This window comes from Pelobates fuscus, chromosome 3 (genome assembly GCF_036172605.1).
Source record: "Pelobates fuscus isolate aPelFus1 chromosome 3, aPelFus1.pri, whole genome shotgun sequence".
Classification (NCBI taxonomy): Eukaryota; Metazoa; Chordata; class Amphibia; order Anura; family Pelobatidae; genus Pelobates; species Pelobates fuscus.
Window position 1 is genome coordinate 68894778 of NC_086319.1, and position 22326 is coordinate 68917103.

Here is a 22326-nt window from a genome sequence, read left to right on the forward strand (position 1 = left end):
TTTGTAAATCCAGTCATAAGATTCTAACCACAGAACATTGCATCTGAAATAAAGGCTTGCAATCAAGACAAAAGCATAACCATTATGAAATTCATATATTACCTTACTATCACTAAAATAAAAGATGCTAGATAAGAGGAAATATTAACGTCTTCCCTCCTAGCAATATATACACACAGGGTAACTTTCATTTTGTGAAAGTAATGACTGAAATGCATGACTTTATTGTGCAAAATTACTTTTCTAATGGCTTTTGGTTTGTGCCCATGCATGAGCCACATTGGACAACTTATTCCAGTCTTTTGGGCTGTCTCTGCCTCAAAGGTTTAGAGTACACCCCACCCTTTCCACCCTGATGAGACCAGATACAGTCATACACAGCGAGCACATCTTGCTTCTTTTGTGAAAGTGAAATTAAACAGGATCTTCACATAGAGATGGCAGCCATAAGGCAAAAAAATAAATAATAATCACCTTTTCCACCAAACTACTCAAAATATGGAAAAGCTACCAGGAAACCTGTCTAATAGTGGCTTCAAAATATAAATGTCTTAACATGGATGGCACAAGAGTGAGAGGGCATGTTGTCCTCTCGTTCCAATTGTTGGAGGGACATGTTTGATGAATAATGATTTCTTTTAGATCAGGTGGATGACTGGGTGCGTCATTTACTTGGGGAACAGAAGGTAGCATGCCTCAATGAATCAGAGCTATTTTGGCAGTACAAGGGGAAGCTACAAAATATTATGCAGATGGTTTTAATTTTTTTAATTCTTTATTATTGTGAGGAAAATATAATTGCTTGGCTGAATAAAGGCCACTAAAAACAAAAATCAGGGTTTCCCAAGCCAGGGCCCATTGTATGAGGCACCTTCACCCAATTTCTAGCGCTTGGAGGCAGTTGGTCTCAGCAGGGGGGTATAGCAGAAGTGGCATGATGGTTTAATAATGACACAATAAGGACTGTATCCACATATGCTTGTAACATTATAAAAGGCACGAAAGTAAAGGCACAAAAAAGATAGTACAGATTACAGATTGTTAAAGTTAGGGTAACAAAAGGCAAGTCACTGGCAAGGAGAGTGACTTAAAGTGAAATGAAACCACTAGGGGGCCCACCAGGTAAGCTAAATGCATGCCCCACAATGAAGAAAAAACAAACAAAAAAAACAAACAAAAAAAGAAATATGCTCCCCATGTCTTAAAGTAACAATGGGTGTAATGTTGTGATTCCATTCATGTTAAGTTTCAAAGCTCCGTCCCAAGGTCAGCCGATTCTCCGCTGGGGTAACACAGAGTCCAGCCATGAGAGTCTTGTTATCTGGCCCAGCAGCCAAGCAGAATGAAGACAGACAGGCAAGTGAAGAGAGTATGGCAGGCCCAATGATGTCTGCAAGGTTCTCCCCAGTGACATCTGAGCCCAGAGTGATTCGGCGTGTCGGCTCTTTGGAGACCTTGATGCTGGTCGTGGCTGGTAGCAGGGATCAGGGTGAGTTGCCACTCTGCTGTGGTGGAGCCTAGCTGCTTCCGAAGTCAGATGTGCAGATTTAAGACCAGATAAGAACTGTTGTCTCTTCCGCCGCCGCATGCGGGCTCCCTTAACCTTGAGAGCTTCGCATCTGCACTGGGAGCATGGATGCCTCGGTAAGTAATCTCTTATTCCCAGCTCAAGGGCTTGTTTTTCTCTGAGTGCGAGTTTTTTCCAGAAGGCAGCAAATATTCTGTCCAGCTTGGTCTCAATGTCACTGCACTCGGGAGAGCACATGGCGTCCGCCATTGCTGGCAATCCGCTAGCATGCTGTCACCCGACATGTCTTTGTCAGCTGGGTCTCCCCCCGTCAAGAGGAGGGGGAAATGGGACCCTAAAGATGCAGAATGCCTGCTAGGAAGCAGTGTAGTGCCCCAAAAGAGCGGCCACCTCTCTTGGTTAACGGGCCCACCAGGCCTCACTCGAACCTCCGGGTAATAACGTATTAGCTACAGTCCCAGGTAACCCTGTAGACTGTACACACAGGCCGATGATAAGTCACAGTGGCTTTGCATATAGTGAGTGGTATTTTAGGTGTTTTTCAGGAGTTGAGTGGGGAGCTCTCACAAAGTGCGACCAGCCGCCATGGGGTACAGGCTCCGCCCACTCAGATGGTTTAATTTTGTGGCTGATCAATATGTATATATGTGTGTTATATATGTTATTACAAAGAGCACAACAAAAATAACTTTATGTTATTATAGGCTATGATTTCTCAACAGTGTTATGCATATAAGGCATTCAGATTTCATGATTTGCATGCAAGCATACAACAGTAGCAATTCAATAGCCTCTCTTATTCCTTGTTCCATAGAGAAATAACTATTAATTGAACTGAGGATATTTATGACAAATTAAATTTACTGTCTCTTTCCATCTGGTGAAAAGAGATTTGAGCTTAATGTTTTTACTTTTTATTTGCTAAAATGATTTGCGTTGAAATATATGATTCCCGCAATATACAGATCTTCATTGGACATGTACAATCTACTCCCCATTGACTATGTCAATGTTCTTTCATTTACTCTTCATTGTAATTGCAGAACCTGGCAACTTCTGTTTTAAGGCTTCATCTTTCCCTAAAATGTTGGTGAGGGTCGGAATCATTCTGATTCTGTCCTTGTATCTGTCCTATTTTGATTGTACTCTTGTGTTTTATTGATGTTAAATTAAAGTGATATATAACTACAGTGCAAAGGCATAAGCAAATACTAAATTTGACAAAACAAAGATAAGCAATATTCAAGAATGTAAATCTAGACTATAGTAAATGATACATGGAAAATGGTGCCAGATACCTGTCTGAATTCGGGCGTAAAAGGTCCCAAATATGCCACGATACCAGCACTTAGTAGCAAGTCTCCAACTATATTTTGATAAGTATCTTCCAGTTGCAAGACAACATTTGCCCAACGTTCTTTTTCTCCTCCGAGTCCACTAATTAGTTTCTCTGCTCGATCCAGTTTTAACCTTAAATAATTATCACAAATATGTTATGAACATTATTCTTAATGCATTATGAACAGATCTAACACAGCACGTTTTTTCCCTTCTTAATCGCGTTGCCGCACAAAGGTTGCTATCCAGCTGTATTTCTGTAAGAAAGCCAGTTGTGAAAAAGGATAATTTACTGGAAATGATTAGGTTAGTATTTTTAGACTTTTGCCTCTACATGTAGTTTAATTTATATTCTGAAGTTAGGTCCTTGGTCAGGGATAGCGAACATTTTGGAGAGGCAGTGTTACTGTGCAACAGTGTTAGCTTAATGTGATTTGACAAAACAATTAATTTCGTCTAGGCAATGCTTCGTGCTTTGTGTGCCACCTGTTTTAGACAACATGTTCAAAGAAAAAACAAATGCACTACAACCCTTTACAGAAAAGACATTTACATTATTCAGATGCAATACTATAACCTTTTTCAGTTATCACTGCAAGTTTTTATGGCAAAGGTAAATACATTAAATGATATAATGGCAGAAGGAATTCCTAGGACGTGAAAACTTAAATCAATACTCTATGATGGAAATAATATTTTTCCTTATTGTTTTTGATAAAAAGCAGCTACCATGACTAAATATATTTTCTTGGTTTCTGAATCAGTTAATTTTGCACCCTATTGCTTTCTTGAAGGTAATATAATCTCTCTGATCTACATTTACTTTACTATTTTAATTATCTAAAATCAATGTCCTTTTCTGAAATTAATGATGTCGAAAGATTCCAATAATTTAGTAAAACAATTTTATGCGGCAAAACCAGACATTACTAATTGTTTTTTTTTTTTTTTTAATGTTGTGATCCAAATTTATAATTGCCTTAAAAGAGATTTACTTGGTGCAAAGACCCCCATGTGCACAACAGGGAGTTTGGTTATCTGCATTGAAACACAAGTAACTTTCAAGTGAATTTAAACTAAATCTATAATACCAGATTTTGAATACATTTCTTGACCTGGGAAGAACTAAAATCGGGTGTCAAAGAGTGCCAAATGGGTACACATTGAAGGGCTGTAATCTGATTGTTCTTTATCCAGCTATCACAAAACATGGTGAGTAATATTGTATATCAATACGAAGAGGCTATTAAAGGGACACTCTAAGCACCATTAACACTAGACCAGGGGTAGGCAGCCTTTTAGCAGTGCTTTGCCAAATCAAGATCATGAAGTCCTATTTTATTAAATTGAGTTGGGTATATTGCTGTATTGTGATTGTGTTGTTTATGGGTGCCGCGGCTGCTTTATTTATATTTGTGCGTATTTGTGTATATGTAGGCTGTTATAGTGTATATGTTCATGAGTAGTTTGTGATATTAGGTATATGATACCTATGAATGTGGGCTGTGCTTGGAGGCTGCGTATGGAATTGTGTCTCTGGTTGATATGTCATATTTTGCATATGTGTATATGTGTGGGGTTGCGCATGGTATGACATGTGAGTGTCTACCTTTATGTTTGTGTGTGTGGATTGTCAGTGGTACTTTTTGGGACTTTGTGTGTTTGTGTGTGGGTTGTTTGAATAAGGGGAGGTTTATTTTGCAGCTATGTGAAGTCCCACTGATTGGCAAGAGCATGTTTGGCTCTGGCAGCCTTGAGTGCCGTCGATAGGCACCTTGAGTGCCGTTACATGGCACACATGCCATAGGTTGTTGACTCCTGTACTAGACCATGCTGTAGTTGTTATTTTGCCACGTGTCCATTGGTGCTGTTCGCTAGTAAGGTGTCACACTGTTTAAGAACAGATTGACTCTTACCTTGCTTTATCATGTGCTCATGATCCTTTCGGTTTGATTTGATTCCATTTTAAAAAAACATGTCATACCCGATTTAAACAGTATTAATTAGTTGAAAAGTGTCATCTGATGGCTCTCAGCAAATTCATGCTGTTTAAATCTGGGATGAGGTGGTAAAATAATACAGAATTATAAACCTCTTGCTCTATCAAGGTAAGAGTCAAACTGCTTGTCCAACCTAATCATAGCAGTTATGATGCACAGTGAGTCAATTTAATAATAATCTCATCATCTAACAATAAGCATATTTTAGGTAGTTGTGGTATTTGTTGGAGGTTTCTGATTTATCCTGCATTTTGGAAACAGAGAGCTATATTACGTTAATCAAGTATTCTTGATATAGAACCACAGTTATTCTGTGGGCATTTAAAATTTTTATTATCTTATCTTTATTATCTTATTATTCTCAGTCAAAATAAGTGTATGTTGTTGCATGATCTTCTAAATTAAATGAAGTGTATGCCCAAGTATTCTACACCTTGCAACCACTGCTTCATGTTTCAGAAGCCACTCTCTCTTAATGCATTTATACACACTGGCATTAAAACATAGAGAACCATTTATTCACTGCTATGTCGTTAAATGGCTTATTGTGTTATTCTTTCTCTGCTCTTGGCATTTCCCTCAGGGTCCTCCTTTGGGGATTTGACTGTTGTCTTTGCTAACATTTTAGTGTTCCTATTATATTTTTGGCTTTTCATCCAGAACACCATAACACAGACCTTAGGGAATAGACAGAGTTACCTTTACTTGACCACCTACATTTCAAACTGTTGTTTTATTCCCAAGCTAGTCAATGCTTTATTTTTATTTCTCCTTTAGAGTTCCATGGTTAATTATGTCTTAAGATTTATGTTATCTCCATGTTTTGACTTAGAGTCTAATGACGTTCGTTGTTACTTTTATCCAATATCTAGAACAGACAATCTTTGGCACTTCAGATGTAGTGGGCTACATCTCCCCTGATGTTTTGCAGAATTATGCAAGAGCATTCTGGGAGATGTAGTCCACAACATCTGGAGTGCTAAAAGTTGCCTACCCCTGATTCTAGACTATAGTGAGCTTCCTTGGTTCCGTTACATCCACGGAATCGACCCATTTTGCACTCTCTCTGCAGGTTTTTGTGGTGTTCTACTTTATATTATTTGCCTAGAAGGGTCACACCTGTGCCTCGATAATGAGTACTCTATTTAGGCCACAATGATCATCTAGGGATTGCTGTATCTCTTATACATTGGGGATCTGTTGGTATTTCAGTTCAGGACTAACGCTAAATCTTGTATAAGACCTGAATGTGGACTAACCAGAGGGAAAGCTGTTGAGTTTTTGCCCTTTCTTAGTGATGAATTTTTTTACATAACAAATTATATATTTTAAGTGCAGGTAAATTCTTGTAACAAATAAACCATTTTCTACAGGCAGTGTTGGCACACGTGCATTCTAACTCAAAACCCTTAGAAATAAAAATAACCTTGGATTTTTTTTATATAGTTTGCTCATTTTCTGACACTTGGGAAAACTGAGAGCATGAAATTGTACTCAAACAAAAAACAAAATCTTCCATGCACCGATTCAGGATGCCCATGGGGCCCAAGATTGTTAAGGTTTCTTTTGCTATATTGTATAGAATTATGTCTGATCTAGCTGAAAGATCACCAAAGGGTAGATTGCTTTTATAGTGTAACTATTTTGTAAAACCCAACCCAGCCACAGTCAAAAGTTTTGCAGAGAATGTATTTTTTTTTCTGTTTAGAAAGACCATATTTTATTAAAAAGTAACTGACAGTGAATTATGTGGGTTTCAAAAAGCAGTCTTTGTTCTACACTAGATATATGTCCAATAGCCTTGAAATTAAAATGTGACATTTCAAGATGAAGTCCCAGTGAATATCTGCTTATTTAAAATAACATATTTCATGATCCATTCTTTTCTAGGAAAATGTTTGAAAATAAATGCAGAGAAATTTTTTTTTGACATTGCAATGAAAGATAGACTGAAATAATACCCAAACAACACATAACATGGACCGAAGAACAAAAATAAAAACCAAACACTGAAGCATTTTATATTGCATTTTAAATATACTAATAGATGTACAATTTATCTAAATAAGTAATGAGCATAGTACAATTAAGGAAAATAAAAAAAAAGTTGAAAAAAATAAAAATGAAATAAAATCATTTTTTTTAAATAACATATAAAAGTAAGAAGTAAAGAAGGGCGGGGGGAATCCATCATTTTTGTTGATAGTAAAAATAAATCAGTAATATGTATCCTATTCAGCAGATCTGCATAACATTTTTACAACAGATACCTTACAATATCACATCTATATAAAATCATATTTTTAATTATTCCAATAATATACCTCTGCAATAGCATTACGTTTAGATATTAAGGTAGATCTCTTATTTTTGGGGTTTCCATATTTTTTGAACATGTCCTCCCCAGAAGTAAAGAAGGCGAGCTCACATGAACCTTTACTTTTTTTTTTGTCTCATCTTTCTCTTTTAAACACCGGGCACATGAGGCTGCCAGAGGTTGTGACATCTTTCTATTTTGACACCTATCTATAGAAGATCTTGTGAGACCCTTGGATCCTCTATAGTTCATCATAAGTGTTTGCATTAAGATGTGTAACAAACACACCATGTGATTTTAGCAAATACTCATTTTTGTGAACCTATCAAATTAACCAAACCTGGTCTACGAGGCCATGCCCATCAGTAATGTATTAAAAGTATTTAACTGACATTTCTACGGAAATTAAATATTATCAGTAATCAGGTTTATAAAGTAGTAATTGTTTATTTATTGTATGTCATATCTATAACCATCTTAAATGCATTAACATATTCATTTTTTAAAGAAATATTCCTCCTTGCTGTCCGTTAATAACATGTTAATTTGATTAATTATAAATTACTGCCAAGAACTTACTTGGTTAATTCAATATTCTCTTCCAGAATTTTCTTTTCAGACAGTTTTTGAGACAATTGTTCTTGTAGAACTTGCAGTTTGGCACTCACATCCTTTAGTTCAGCCCTTTTTATTTTTAATTTTTCCATGTGAATCTTAAGGTCAGCTTCTGCTGCTTCCAATCGTTGACGTTTTGGAGCAACAATCTACAAAATACACAAAACATATTTAAATGTGTGTTTATGGAGTGTCCATGTATGTATATATATATATATATGTATATATATATATATATATATATATATATATATATATATATATACACACTGAACAAAATTATAAATGCAACACTTTTGTTTTTGCCTGATTTTTCTTGACCTGATCAACTCTAAGCAAAGGAGATGTGTTGCACTGCGTCAGGCAAATGGTGGTCACACCAGATACTGACTGGTTTTTGGACCCCCCTCCCGGACCCTCTAAATATAGTAAACCTACCCATTTTAGAGTGGCCTTTTATTGTGGCCAGCCTAAGGCACACCTGTGCAATAACCATGCAGTCTAATCAGCATCTTGGTATGTCACACCTGTGAGGTGGATGGATTATCTCGGCAAAGGAGAAGTGCTCACTAACGCAGATTTAGACAGATTTGTGAACAATATTTGAGATAAATAATCCTGTTGTGTACATAGAAAAAGTCTTAGATCTTTGAGTTCAGCTCATGAAAAATGGCGGCAAAAACAAAAGCGTTGCGTTTATAATTTTGTTCAGTGTATATATATATATATATATATATATATTTCTATATATATATAATAGGTTTTTCTACAAGAAAAATAATCTAACGAATTAAAGAAAAGCAAAATATAACATGTCAAGTACAGTTTTGAATAATTCTCAGGTCTTATATCTCTAGGTATTATTTATATAGTAAACTTTTATGTGAATTAACTATGTGACCTACAAAGTTACTGTGCCCTTGGTGTTAATATTTATTGACAAGACCTGATGAATATTTCAATAATTTAACACAAAGGAATGACATCTTGTAAAGCTAACTGAAATGTGTCCATCTATTAACAGGTTTAAAGCTACATGTAGCACTTTAATCTTAAACCTCCACTAGAACTGAGATGAGGTCTTATAGCAAAACATCTCACTGCCCCAGCTTTAAATATTTACAACCCTACTGTAAATAGAAGACCTTTTCCTTTCCCTCTAGGCATTGTACATACATAAAACAACAGCTGACCAATGTGGATTATCTTGATACGGTAAGGAAGCTAATCATTTTTGACAAGATGATGAGACAAATGTCTTGTAACAGAAAAGAATTACGTGGTGTAAAGGTCTAACAGCCACATTCCTTTAGTAGGACAGAGAGGGGGCGAAATAATATATGTCTCTTGTGATATATTTTCATAGATCATCATAGAAGCATCTACAAAATACAACAGAAATGTCTAATGGTTTCAAATAAAATGAAAAAAAAAAGCTATTTTATTTAGCACATTTAAATGAAAAATTGCATTAAACAAAATATCACTGTGGTTAATATGTGGGCAATCTTTATCTACTATCAAGTTATTTTAATTGAAAAAAGATAGCATAGCATGTATTATTGTTATTATGAATAGCTAACATATAAGTAGAAGATTAAAGGAACACAATAGGGTCAGGAACACAAATGTGTATTCCTGACCCTATAGTGTTAAAAACACCATTTAGCTCACTGCCCCACCTTACCTCCTTTAATTATAGTATAAACTCACTTTTATACCAGCACCAAGTGGGTCTGCCAGCGCTGGCCCCTCCCCTGTCCCAATTTACCCCCTTGGCTAAGATCAATCAATTCTGATGATGATCAAAACCAAGCAGGGGGTGGGGGGGGGGGGAGGGCAGTGTCAAACACCACCCTGGCCAATCAGCATTTCCCCATGGGGACAGTTAAGCATCTCCATGGAGATGCTGAACATCAGTGCTGCATGTTGTGCATCAGTTACCTAGGAAGCACCTCTAGTAGCCATCTGAGTGACTGCCACTGGAGGTATCCCTAGGGAGCAATGTAAACACTGCCCTTTCTCTAAAAAGACAGAGTTTAAAAAAAAAAAAAAAAAAAAAAAAAAAAAAAAGCCTGCAGGGACTGACTATACTCACCAGAACTACTACATTAGGCTATAGTTTTTCTGGTGACTTTAGTGTCTCTTTATCAATTTTGTGTTAAGATTTTCATTTTTGTATCTGTTTTGTCCTTCCTTTAAAAAAAATATTGTCAAGAGAGACTGTTAAATAAAATAAAAAAAACATAACATTGTGTCTTACCAGCTCTTTTAAAAATCCTTGCATGTGGGCATAATGTAAATGAATACAGTAAGTACATTAACACTAAGTGTCTATACTATGCAGGGCATTGCAAGCTTTCCATTCCTGCCTGACTATAATTTTTGTAGTGTGCTTGGTATTCATGGACGTCCGCCAGTCCTCTCCCTCCACTGACTACTAGACTGAAGCCATGAATACTGACATCCAATAATTGCAATAGAACATGGAGAAAGGGGCATTTCTCCACTTATTATTTCTTTGCATAGATGCAGATGGACAGAACTGAGCCTTGGCAGATACATTTAGCTTTCAGTAACGGAATAAAAAATTATAATGTGGTGAAACCATCATACATAAGGAATGGGGAGCCAAGGAAGGGACTACGGTAAATTAATTAAATCATTTTGTTCCAAAGTCCTCTATTAAACATAACACAAACGAGTATTCATTCTTAAAAAAAAAAAAGATGGCAGAAGATGTTTCCAAGGAGCAAATTCTGAGTATGTGGAAAAAAACAGAAATGGAAAACTATTTACGTCACAAATTCAGTATTATAATATTATAATGGCTATTATTGATGCATCTTTGAAGCCTTTGAGATATTTAAGGGAACCTCCAGGCACCAAAACAGGTTCATCTAAATAACGTTGTTATGGTGCCAAGAGGTCCCTGAAGGCACTCTTACCTCAAGAGGGTAAACCTTTTTCAAATGGCTTAACCTCTAAGTTGCCTTCAGCGCCGATCTCAGCTCCTCCCCTGGCGGTATTCGTCTTCTGAACTTTCACTTACAGGAAGCACAGAGTGCCACCTGGCAGGGGAACCACTGACTGCTTTCAGCCAATCAGTGGCTCCCCATTCACTAAACTGGTTTGGAAAAGATAAGTTTCACTCTTGAGGTAAGAGTGCCTCCAGGGGCCTCCTGGTACCATAGCAACTTAACTTAGATGAAGTTGTTTTGGTATCTGGTGTGTCGCTTTAAGATGATCCTAAAAGGTGAGAATTTACATTGCACAACTCTCAACTTGCACCCCCAGAACTACCTCTAGAAGTTCATATACTCAAGCCTCTACATCAACAAAACATATATCTACTTCAAAAGGCAAACAGTGTACTAATATGAAGTCTATCAAAACAAATTAGATTGTCTCTGTGATCCTTTGGGTTATCCACTGTTAGATAATAGTCTATTCTACAACATTCAAACCAATGTTAATGGATGAGCTTTAGGTATAGGAGTGAGGTGCTTAACCCCATTTACTTTTTCACGGATCCATATATACATAGGACAGAAACAGGGGATGAGAATCAAATGCAAAACATATAATTTGTAATAGTGACACTGTTGGAAGGAAATTAACATGCATGCAAAGAAAGCATAATTTGGTATAAAAATAGTATAGATTTTGTTTAATTTCTAAACATAATTATTGACTCACTGTATTATAGGACCTGTTCAAAAATCATTGAAGTCTATCACCAGAAAATTGTTGCTATGGCAAAGATACTATTATAATTAGCGAGTGTGTAATAATGGTGTGCCTTATATTTACATTATCAATCAACCCTTCAAAAATAATAAAGTATACTAATGTTTCATGAAAGCTATGTGATTAGAATAACGTCTGTGGATGATATAATTATTTAGCCTTAATGTGGTGATGTAAGTGTATTATTAAAATTACAACAAAACTAATCATTTTCTTGTCGGAGTCATTTTAAAATATTAATGAGCCATAAATTCAAAATAACTAATCTAAATTTAACCTTATGAACAAACTGAACAGAACAGTTTGATCTGACCCAGCAGTGTCCAGAAAAGGATTATTAGTTTAATAGACACTGACAAGTAATATCAGATGAGAAAAAAATAAGAACAGATAATTGTTGTGTCCTGTGAACTTAATATGTGAAATGGAATGTCACTGGAATGGAATGTCACTAAAACAGTAAGGATAACTAAGAATGTTGTCAAATACAAATAACATTAGTTCTCACTGAATAACCACTATGGCACCTGAAAGGATACATATTTGTTTTTACGTTTTTTAAGGGGATGCTAAATATAAAAGAGGTGCAGGCCATTCCTAGGTTTCCTAAAATTATCTTTATTAGGAATTTTATGAAAGTTGGAAAAATAAAATTAAATGTTTAAATCAACACCCCTTTATCCTGCAACATTGTGCCTTCATCTTCCTGTCAACCATAACTCTTTAGATGGTAACAGGCATCACTACCACCCTTTATGAAGCAATTTCACTACACAGGCTAATGGAATACCTCACCAAAGTTGATCAAAGATCATCACCTCAAAGACATGACACCATTTTAAGCTATGTGCATGAATCCTGACCCATTCAAGCATGTGATATCATACCTATATGCAACTTTCCATCAACAAATAAGGCTTGCTACATCTAATTTATTTGGCAGATGGCAAACAGCTCTAGATATGCCTTCCCAAACCAAGAGCAATGCTGCATAGTCCACAACTGCTCCATTGCAAGGAAAACAGATGAGTCAGCATACAAGATTCTTATGATGTGGTTCAAAACCCCATAGATAATGCACACAGTAGATCCAACGCTACATGGCAATGCTGGTGGAGTAAGATGCTACCTTGTACTTCTCTTTTTCTTTGTATGGTGGGAATGTCATCTCATTACCCCATATTGGAAGAAGATCCAAGTATTTGGCAAACATTTCTATGATAACCCTCCCCTGTTTCATCCCTTTTTGTATTGCATTACATGACTTGAATGTTACCAAACACTTGGTATTTATTTTCTGGGAACAAGCGGTCCCTCCTCCCATACTTTTATAGTTTGCCTTAAGGAGGAGTTGCTGACAATGGAGGATTTCATTTTCCCTGTTCACATCAGCTCGATCTGGCTCACTGGTTAACAACCATGATTAAAGGAGACTTCTACAGACTACTTACAAGAATAGTTTACAAAAAGAAGGAGGCCATCTGAAGCAGCTTACCCACTCCCTTCTGATCTCCCCCCGCCATCACATGGAAACTCAACTATACAGATTAGTTTCTGTTTGTTGATATGCATTTGTCGTTCCAAGTGTACTGTTAACACACTGCTTTTGGTGCAGTTTAAAATGGTACTGTTTTCTTCTTACCATATGTAACTACTAATGGCAACAGTAATATACTAAGGTGTCAATTTAATTTTATTGGATAAGCATTTCTGCCACTACAATAGAGCATACATGACAGATACTATGGTGGAGGCCTTCTCCTTTCGAGCATATGTCTTCGAATGGGAGTATCAACCTCGTAAGTTGTAATTGGCGGGCTACCGAGTTATAAAAGTGGGTCAATTGGTGGTATCTGACATGTTCAATTAGAGAGGGCTCATGGTCTTGAAGAAGTTCCCGAAGAGGATGAAAAATAATTAAGCCTTTTCAAATTTTAATAATTATTCTAAGAACTTGATATTATTTTTTTAAAGTTTAGCCAAAAAATATTATATTTACAAAAAAAGAAAAAAAAATAGACAAATTGCCAAAAAAAAAAACACTTAATTTGTGGAAACTGATTTTCCATAACATTTACATCTTCTGTGGCTCAATGCAAAATCAATCAGTACAATCAAAGAAATACATGTAATCTGGTGAAGAAACAACTCTGTGGATGAGATTTATCAAGACAAAAACAGGTGGTGTTCAGGAGCAACATTCTAAATAAAGAGAAATCAATATGGAAACCAGTGGAATGTCTCTTAACCTTTAGAACTTTGCACCCAGAATAGCCTATGTTTATCTAAAGCCATATTATCAAAAGTATTTTTTTTTATAAAAGTGTAACATTTTTTTGCATGAATATATTCAAAGTGTTCTTTGAAACAGGAGCAATGTCTATGCAGTGTTAGAGTGCAAAGATTTAATTTATCACTAAATATAAAAATACTATGTTTTTGTTTTTCAATTTAATTTTAAAAGTGTACATTGTCAGCAAGACCATGTTTAAAGGTGACCTATGCAATAAGTTATGTATCCTTAATGGAGTATTTTCAGGTGGACATTGAACCATCTTCAAAATCAGTTCAATGTGGTGTCTCGGACACTACGTAAAAATAAACAAATAAAGAATAACCTTCTCTTATGTTTAGAATATTGCACCAAGCACTCATTCAATTCCACTGTTAGTAAAAGATCCCTTTGTCCAAAACAATGACTTGAAAATAAAACTAGTTACACATTTGGTCAGCTTTGTATTCTCAGTCCAGCTATGAACACTAATTTTAATTGTTGGACCATGAAGGGCACAGAAATAAATTGTCCTCCTAGATGAATTGTAATCTGAAAATGTTTATTGTGTCATGCCAATTTAAACTACCGCAAGAGACCCTGTGCTTTATAGAATCAAATTATTGAAGTGATTTTAAAAAGTTCTTGCTGAGTCTGAAGAAGTAATTTATTCAGACAAAAGTTTTTATATAACACAAAATATTTTTCACTTGCCTTTGTAACCCCCTGTTCTTTTTTTTTTTAACTCAAGGGAGTGAATTATACAGAGCAACAAGGGTGACACTGAAACATTTTTAAAAAATGTTATCGTGTGCATGTTGTACTATCTCATGAGCGTGATTTAATAGATCATGCCCATAAGATTGCTCACACATGCACACGCTTTAAATATTAAGTGCGCAGATAAAGCTATCTCGTGCACACAATCTACTAAATTCTGCACGTAAGATAACTGTATATCGTGGGCAGTAGGACTGGTGCTTCATAAGCATCTACGTCACTAGCAGCTTCCTTAGCCTGCTCCATTGTCTGTATGTATGATGAAACTATTTTGGAGATTTATCAGAGGGTTGTGTTCTAAGAAAATGGTGCCAAGTTTTGCAAAGGGAGGAACTGCCACTAGAAAGTACCTGTTAATCAACTGGTTACATGGGGATTACCTCACTTTTAAAACTTTGAAAAGCTTTTCAGTGCATGATACATTATTAGACCTGAATCAATTTTGGGATATTAATTGTATCTTTAACTAACACAACAGTTTTTTTTTTGAAGATTCTAAACCTTAAAAATGAAATCCCAGGTCATATTATAAAGTCCACCATTATATTATTCATATACACAGTTCACTAGTATATTAACTGACCACCATGGTACGACAACTTCGAAAAATGTTGATGTGTTTGACAAGATAATCTAAGGCTATATATTCTCAGGAGAATACCTTATTGGTAAAACTCTTGGTTTTCTGTGTGAAGGATGACAGTTTGATTACTACGATCACCAACAGAAAGAAGATATATCTTTGGTGCGTCAATCTTTGTTTGATTATATGTCGGTGGATATTAGACTTCATTTTCCTGTTTTTAATTGTTGCATTTTTTTTTTAATTCTCTTCCAACTCATTTCTCCCCTGTCTCTATTGTTTTTATGATGAAGAAAGTAAACTTTACATCAGATAGACAGAAACTACAAAAAAAAACCATTGTTTTCTTTTATTAAGATCTTAATTTGCACACTTAGGACGGGGCAATTGTTCACAAACACTCATGGACACACACACACACAGACAAACACATAAACACACACATTCTGCAACTATTTGTGTGTGTAAGAAGTACATATGTGCCTCTGATGAGTCCAAACACCTAACATTCTATTATTCATGCTTTATAGATAACAGTAAACTCATCTCCCACGTCAAGGCATGCCTCTTAGCCGAGTCCTACACTAACAATTTAAAAGAAATCTCTGATGAGACAGAGAGGGGTATTTTTCTAAACCCCTACATACTTATTAACCCATGATAGGGAATACATGGAGTGGCAGGTGAGTTTATACTTACGTGGTCACTGGAGTGATACTAAAAACGTTCAGTTATGTAAATGTTCTTAGGGATTTTGGATAGTGCGCAAGTAACTCTTTTCTTTGGCTTTTATTGTATGTATTGAGGCTGATGTGTACTATAGTCATTGCTGCTGTCCAGGAGTTGTGGGTGTTTGAGTGCAGGAATTATTTTTTATATATTTATATATAAAAGCTTTGGGTAAATGATATAGACTGGTCATTTGCAAAAGAAGAATATCATAAAGAGAAGAATTGTCTGTGAAAATTAGAATCATTGCTTGTTTCAGAAAATACTGCTTAAACTTTGCAACAAAACATGGTTTGATATACACGGAAGGTTTTCTGAGAAATAAATACAACAAAATGGCTAGCACAAAATATGCTCTGCACTACTCTTTGTGATGCAGGCAAGTATATTTAAAGGTAGCAAATTAACCGGTAAGACAGGTTAAACAGGAGAATGTGTTGTATATTGTGAAAAGAAAATACAGAAATTACAAGAACGTCTGGAGAAATGGGGCAGCTCTGGATAAAACCATATGGAAGCATTAAAGTGGCGATTTACACTGATTCAGGCACAACATTAAAACCACAGACAGGTGAAGTGAATGACATTTAATATATAACACTATGGCATCTGTCAAGGGGTGGGATATATTACACAGCAAGTAAACAGTCAGTTCTTGAATTTCATGTGTTGAAAGCAGGAAAAAATGCCAAGTGAATAGATCTGAGTGACTATGACAAGAGCTAATTAGTGATGGCTCAAAGACTGGGTCAGAGCATCTCCTTGTGGGGTGTTCCCTGCATGCTCTTGTTAGTACCTACCAAAAGTAATGCAAGGAAGGATACCTGGTGTCAGGGTAATGGGTGCCCAAGGCTTATTGATGCACGTGAAGAGTGAAGGCTAGACAGTCTGGTCACGCAGAAGAGTAACTATAGCTCAAATTGCTGAAAAACTTAAAGCTGGCTATGACAGAAAGATGTCAAAACACAGTGCATCACAGTTTGCTGCTCAAGAGGCTATGTAGTGGCAGATCTCTCAGAGTGCCCATGATGACTACTGTCCACTGCAGAAAGTGACTTCAACAGGGATGTTAGCGTGTGAACTGGACCATGGAGCAATGGAAGAAGGTTGAATGGTCTGATAAAACATGGTTGTTTTTTTAGATCAGGTGGATGACCAGGTGTGTGCATCATTTTCCTGGGGAAGAGATGGCAGCAGGATACACTATGGGAATAAGGCAGGCTGGTAGGGCAGTGTTATGATCTGTGTAATGTTCCACTGGGAAACATTGGGTCCTGGCATTCAAGTAGATGTTACTTTTACATGTCCCACCTACCTAGAAAATGTTGCAGACCACGTACCTCCCTTCATGGCAATGGCAGTTGCCTTTTTCAGCAAGATAATGCACTTTGCCACACTGCTAAATTTGTTCAGACATGGTTTGAGGAATATGAAAAAGAGTTCAAGGTGTTGCTCTAAATTCCCCAGATCTCAATTGAGCATCTGTGGGGTGTGGTGGAACAACAAATCTGAACCATGGAGGCCTCACCTCACAGCTTGAAGGACTTAAAGGATCTGCTGATAATGTCTTGGTGTCAAGGTTTTGTGGAGTCTGTGCCACAATGTATGACAGCACAAGGAGGACCTACATGATATTAAGCAGGTGGTTTTAAACTGTTCGGTGTATTTAGAGAAATGGAAAATGTAAGTCATGGGAAGAGAAGAAAGAGTATTTAGTGTGTACTTAAGTCGTAAGTAATGAGGGTATGGAGATTAAACACATAGTTTTCATTAATATAATGGAATAGGGAGCCAGTAATGTGTTAATACAGAACACGGTTCCAGAGAAATTCTAAGGGGCAGACTCAGAAGAATGTGTGAGGAAAATGATGCAACCAACAGATTTTTGTTTATAGAAGAGTAGAGTTGAGTGGAATGATTGGCTAGTAAGAAGAATATTACAATATTCCAGCACTGAGATGTCAAAGAGAGAGCACATTTAAATTTTGGAGGACTAAAGTAATACATGGGTTTAAATAATACATGTCAGATGTAGTTCTCAGGATCAGATGGGGTATACATGTTAAATAACAAATTAAATGAACTGAAATGGACAGAAATATGAAAAGAATATGTACTGATGAAAACATGGAAATACATGCAGAGATAGGGGGAAATCAATTTAAGTGTTAACGCTAATATATAGAGCATAAATCCAATGTTAAATGTAAAACCAGTGAAAAATTGCAATGTATACTACCGGTTATCTAGCGTGCCCCAGTAACCTTGTATGTTGTATGCCTACTTGTCCTCATTGTCTGCCATGTTAATGGTCTACACCAAAAATCCAATTTAACCCTTTAAGTACTCCCACCCATCAAAAAAAAAAAAAGGCGATGGCATTCAAATGAAACAATATATGCTCTAATTTGAGAGATGCTGAGTGTAGAAGCAATATGGAGCTCAGGACCATAAAGAGATCCTATCAAATCACTCCACTGCTTTAATTAATTGTAAATGGCCAGTTATTTTAGTTGTGGACACCTACAATGCTTAATGAATCATCATTACAAGTTAATATATGTGAGTCATCAATGCATCAGTGAACTAACAGGAGACAATTTACAGTAGTGATGGTGCGCAAAAAAAAAAAATTGTATGCACTATGGACCTCTTATAGAGAGTGAAAGTAACCCTGTGTACATAAAATGAGGTGTTTACAGAGTGGAACAGCAACAGCAGCCAGGATAGCAGCCGGAAGACTCTTTTACATTACATGAGTATATGGAACTTTCTTTGCGGTTTCCTGAGGCTGGTGAGCGGACTAACTACCTCCACAACAAGTTTTGCTGTTTTTAAATTTCAATTAATAAAATATACTTACCTGAGATCCGGATTGCAAGCTTCCTTTCCACGGATCCCACGCACTCTAGGGGCTGATCCTCCCTGAGTGCTATAGCAACGAGTGGTGCTTTTACCACTCCAATCTTGCGAGTGTAACACCTAAAAGGCACCTCTGTTTGTTTTATTCTATATATTTATAAGTAAATTACTATGCTGCACTAGGAGCTCTCTTTCTGTTTTTGTCTCCTTAATAGGTGTCAGAGTGATTTCCATGTTTGCAAGTATACTTACAGAGTGTGCTTTGTTTCACCACAACCACTGTTTGTTTTTCAATTATTTATAATATTTCCACTCTGTAAACACCTCATTTTATGTACACAGGGTTACTTTCACTCTCTATAAAAGGTCCATAGTGAATACGATTTTTTTTTTTGCGCACCATCACTACTGTAAGTTATTTTATGTTCAAATCGTTTTACCAGGATTTGTTTTTGTTGGTTGCTGCATGTACTAAGATCCTTCTCTCATTTGCGCCATCCTCTTTATAATCGTTTTTTCTTTTAACAGGAGACAATACTCCATTGACTTTAGTTGTGCTGCTGAATGTCTCATTGTATGGGAGATTCAGTGCATCATTCTGATTTTTTAATATTAAAAAAACACTTAACCATTGTGTGTAACAGTATTAATAATTGTATCTTTTGCACGATTGTATCAAAACTAAAAAAAAGGGGAAGAGGGTGGCAAGGGTTGGTGGACACATCTAGGGCATAATAGATGGTCTATGTTGGTGACACCATCAAGATGGACTTCATGGTGTATGTTTGCAAACAAAGCAAATAAATTGCCTTTTTTATTTTTGAAAGTGTTATAATAATTTATTCTTATTTTTTATTATACTTTGGGGATGCATAACCCCATCCATCCACACGTCCATCAATCTACTTAATGAATAAAATACATATGGAGTTGAATCTGCACAGTACCAGAGAAGGGTGCAAAAGGAGCATCGGATATCCACACAGTAGTAAACCATGACATTGGCCAGAACCTGGTCTGTTCTATTAGTGGGGTTTGGAATGAGACAAAAGTGGATCACTGGATTGGGGGAGAGGGGAGTGATGTGGGGCTTTATGTTATTCCTCTGTTTGGGTTATCATTTATTGAGGATGAAGGGGAGCTTATAAGTTTCACTGGCGATTCCCTTCTTCTCCCTATTAATTTTGTTTTGCATGTATTACCTACTAATGCAAAATGAAGCTAAGCGTGGCAAACAGTCTGTTAATAATAAATGGTTTAATGACTAAAGAATAACTTTTTAATCCCCATAGTACTTCTCTGTATATTAGATAAATCTTAAAAATGATTACAGCCTTTGAGCTCTTGGTTGGTAATAATTCTGCAAACCAATACATGAATAAACATATATTGCCCTTTTCTATAAAACCTTATCATAAGTATTGAAATGTGTGTTCGTCATAAGCATATATTTGTTGCAACTGAGTTTACACATTTTTACCCTTAAACTGTAAACGCAAGAAATTCACAGTAAGATCATGACTCTTACATAAATATCCATATAAATAAATCAGAGCGTGAGAACCCAGCTGTCTTTGCAGTGTATTAACATTCATATCACCATGCTTTGTCCATACAAATTTAACAAGATAAAAGTTTGATGCATACGGTGAATCCTAGGACATATTCGTTACCTTGGCAACCTTGTCATATACTTCAATAGCCCTGACCCAGCTACCAAGACCTTCACAGGCTGAGGAGACATTCTTAATGACAGCTGGCTGGAACTCCGGATTACTGATAAAATCCCTTCTTATTTGGGAGATAACCTTTGGAGGAATATTGTCTTTATCAAATTCCTAGGCAAGAAACAAACAAATAATAATTAATGGCACATTCACAAGATGTTTAAATTGGCTATAAAATCATTTTTGGTGACTATTTTAAAATTAATATATTCTAAATACAAACACACATGTATATTATATTGAAGATATATAATAGTGAGCTGTATAATATATGAAAATAATGCTATATTCGGGATTAATACTAATTCATGAGACAGAATGGCAAATAGTTTATGAATGTCTCTAGAACCCTGAGAGGTTATTATTTTTTGCCCTTGTACATGCTTCATCACTATGTATTTTTTTATATTCAAAAGTTAGCATTAGCACTAGATTTAGGATTAGGATTCCATTCATTGTAGGGCAGTAGTGGTACATGCATGTCCTATCCTGCCTGTAATTGGTGAGAGTTACACTCCGGGGCAACAGAAGTTAATTTAGTCCCTCTCCTAAAAATCTTGTTTTTGGAGGAGACCTGGAGAGACAGAGTCAAAGCAATTGCCTTTCCTCAGCTCCTCTTTCAACATCTGACATTATGAAGCATCATGCTTGAAAACCAATTTTTTTATGGTTGATATAAGACACAGTTTTTAGTTGTTGAAGTCCAACAATGCCCTGTGAATTATGGTTGCCCTATTGCACAGTATGAAACTAGTCTGTGCAAAGTTGGGTTTAAAAACATGATTGACCCCTCCAGGTGGTATTTTTTGTGTATGCCACATTCTTGGGTCCTCTGCCAGAGGCCTGGGAGACGGAGGGTGATGTGCAGTATCTTGCTCCTATAACTGCACTTTTCTGGACAGCGATATTAGATGTTACACCAGGAAAACACTCCTAAGAATTTGGGGATCACATCCCGAGTGCTCTTATCACAAGTGGGACAAGGCAAAAGTCCCATGTAAAATACATCATGGTCTAAAGAAGCACTACAAGCACTATAACCACTACAATCTTCAGTAGTCACAATGGTGCCACGAGTGTCCTTGTGCCATCCTATGTTAAGATGTCAAAACTGTTAAGCCTGGTTTGACATCTTACTTTGATCCTGCTGGGCTCCCCAATGCATCAGACACATGCAGTCTTCTTTAGGTGGAAAAGCTGGATGTCTCTTTAAAGTAAAGCACAGGTTATGCAGGACTGTGCACATTGGCTGATACTCTTAGCTGTTGAACACAGTCCTGAATGGTTCTGTTTTGCTCTAAAGAACAATTCAGCGTCTTCTGTTGGAGAAGACCGCATGTAGCTGATGTGGTATTGCAGCTCAGTGGGACCCAGGTTAGTTTTCAAACCGTGATAAAATAATTGGATATCTCACCATGGGAAAGCACCAGGGCACTTCTTGCACCATAACAACCACTGGTTTATGCTTGGAGTGTTATTTTAATGAGCAAACCACACAGAATGATGCAGTCACTCATACGTCCCACAATATTCAGAGTGGAGCATTCCAACTCGCATATTTCTATAAAGTTTAACATTTCTTACAATTATATGAAGTTTATGAAAGAGCAAATAAGGTGAAACTGGCAAGCAATCTTGCATTAAAACAGCATATAGTGGTATATTGATTTTATATCTGTACAAAGGTGTTTGTTGACCACACATCGTACACTGCATTATTTACACTAAAAATGAATACCTTTTTTTTTTTAATAAATATTATAGTAACTACAAATTGATTTCATATATTACAAGAGACGTAGTGTGACATTATGTATCTATTTAG

General features: G+C 36.4%; 1 protein-coding gene across 1 annotated transcript in view; it reads right to left on the reverse strand.

Annotated features, from left to right (window-relative positions):
* LOC134601623 (dynein axonemal heavy chain 3-like) overlaps nucleotides 1-22326 on the reverse strand; it is an 875684-nt gene that overhangs the window by 126926 nt on the left and 726432 nt on the right. Inside the window, exons 57-59 of the mRNA XM_063446141.1 lie at nucleotides 20448-20612; nucleotides 7763-7947; nucleotides 2827-2998 (exon numbers count right to left, since the gene is read on the reverse strand). Coding sequence (XP_063302211.1) covers nucleotides 2827-2998; nucleotides 7763-7947; nucleotides 20448-20612 — 522 coding nt within the window. The remainder of the gene's footprint in view (nucleotides 1-2826; nucleotides 2999-7762; nucleotides 7948-20447; nucleotides 20613-22326) is intronic.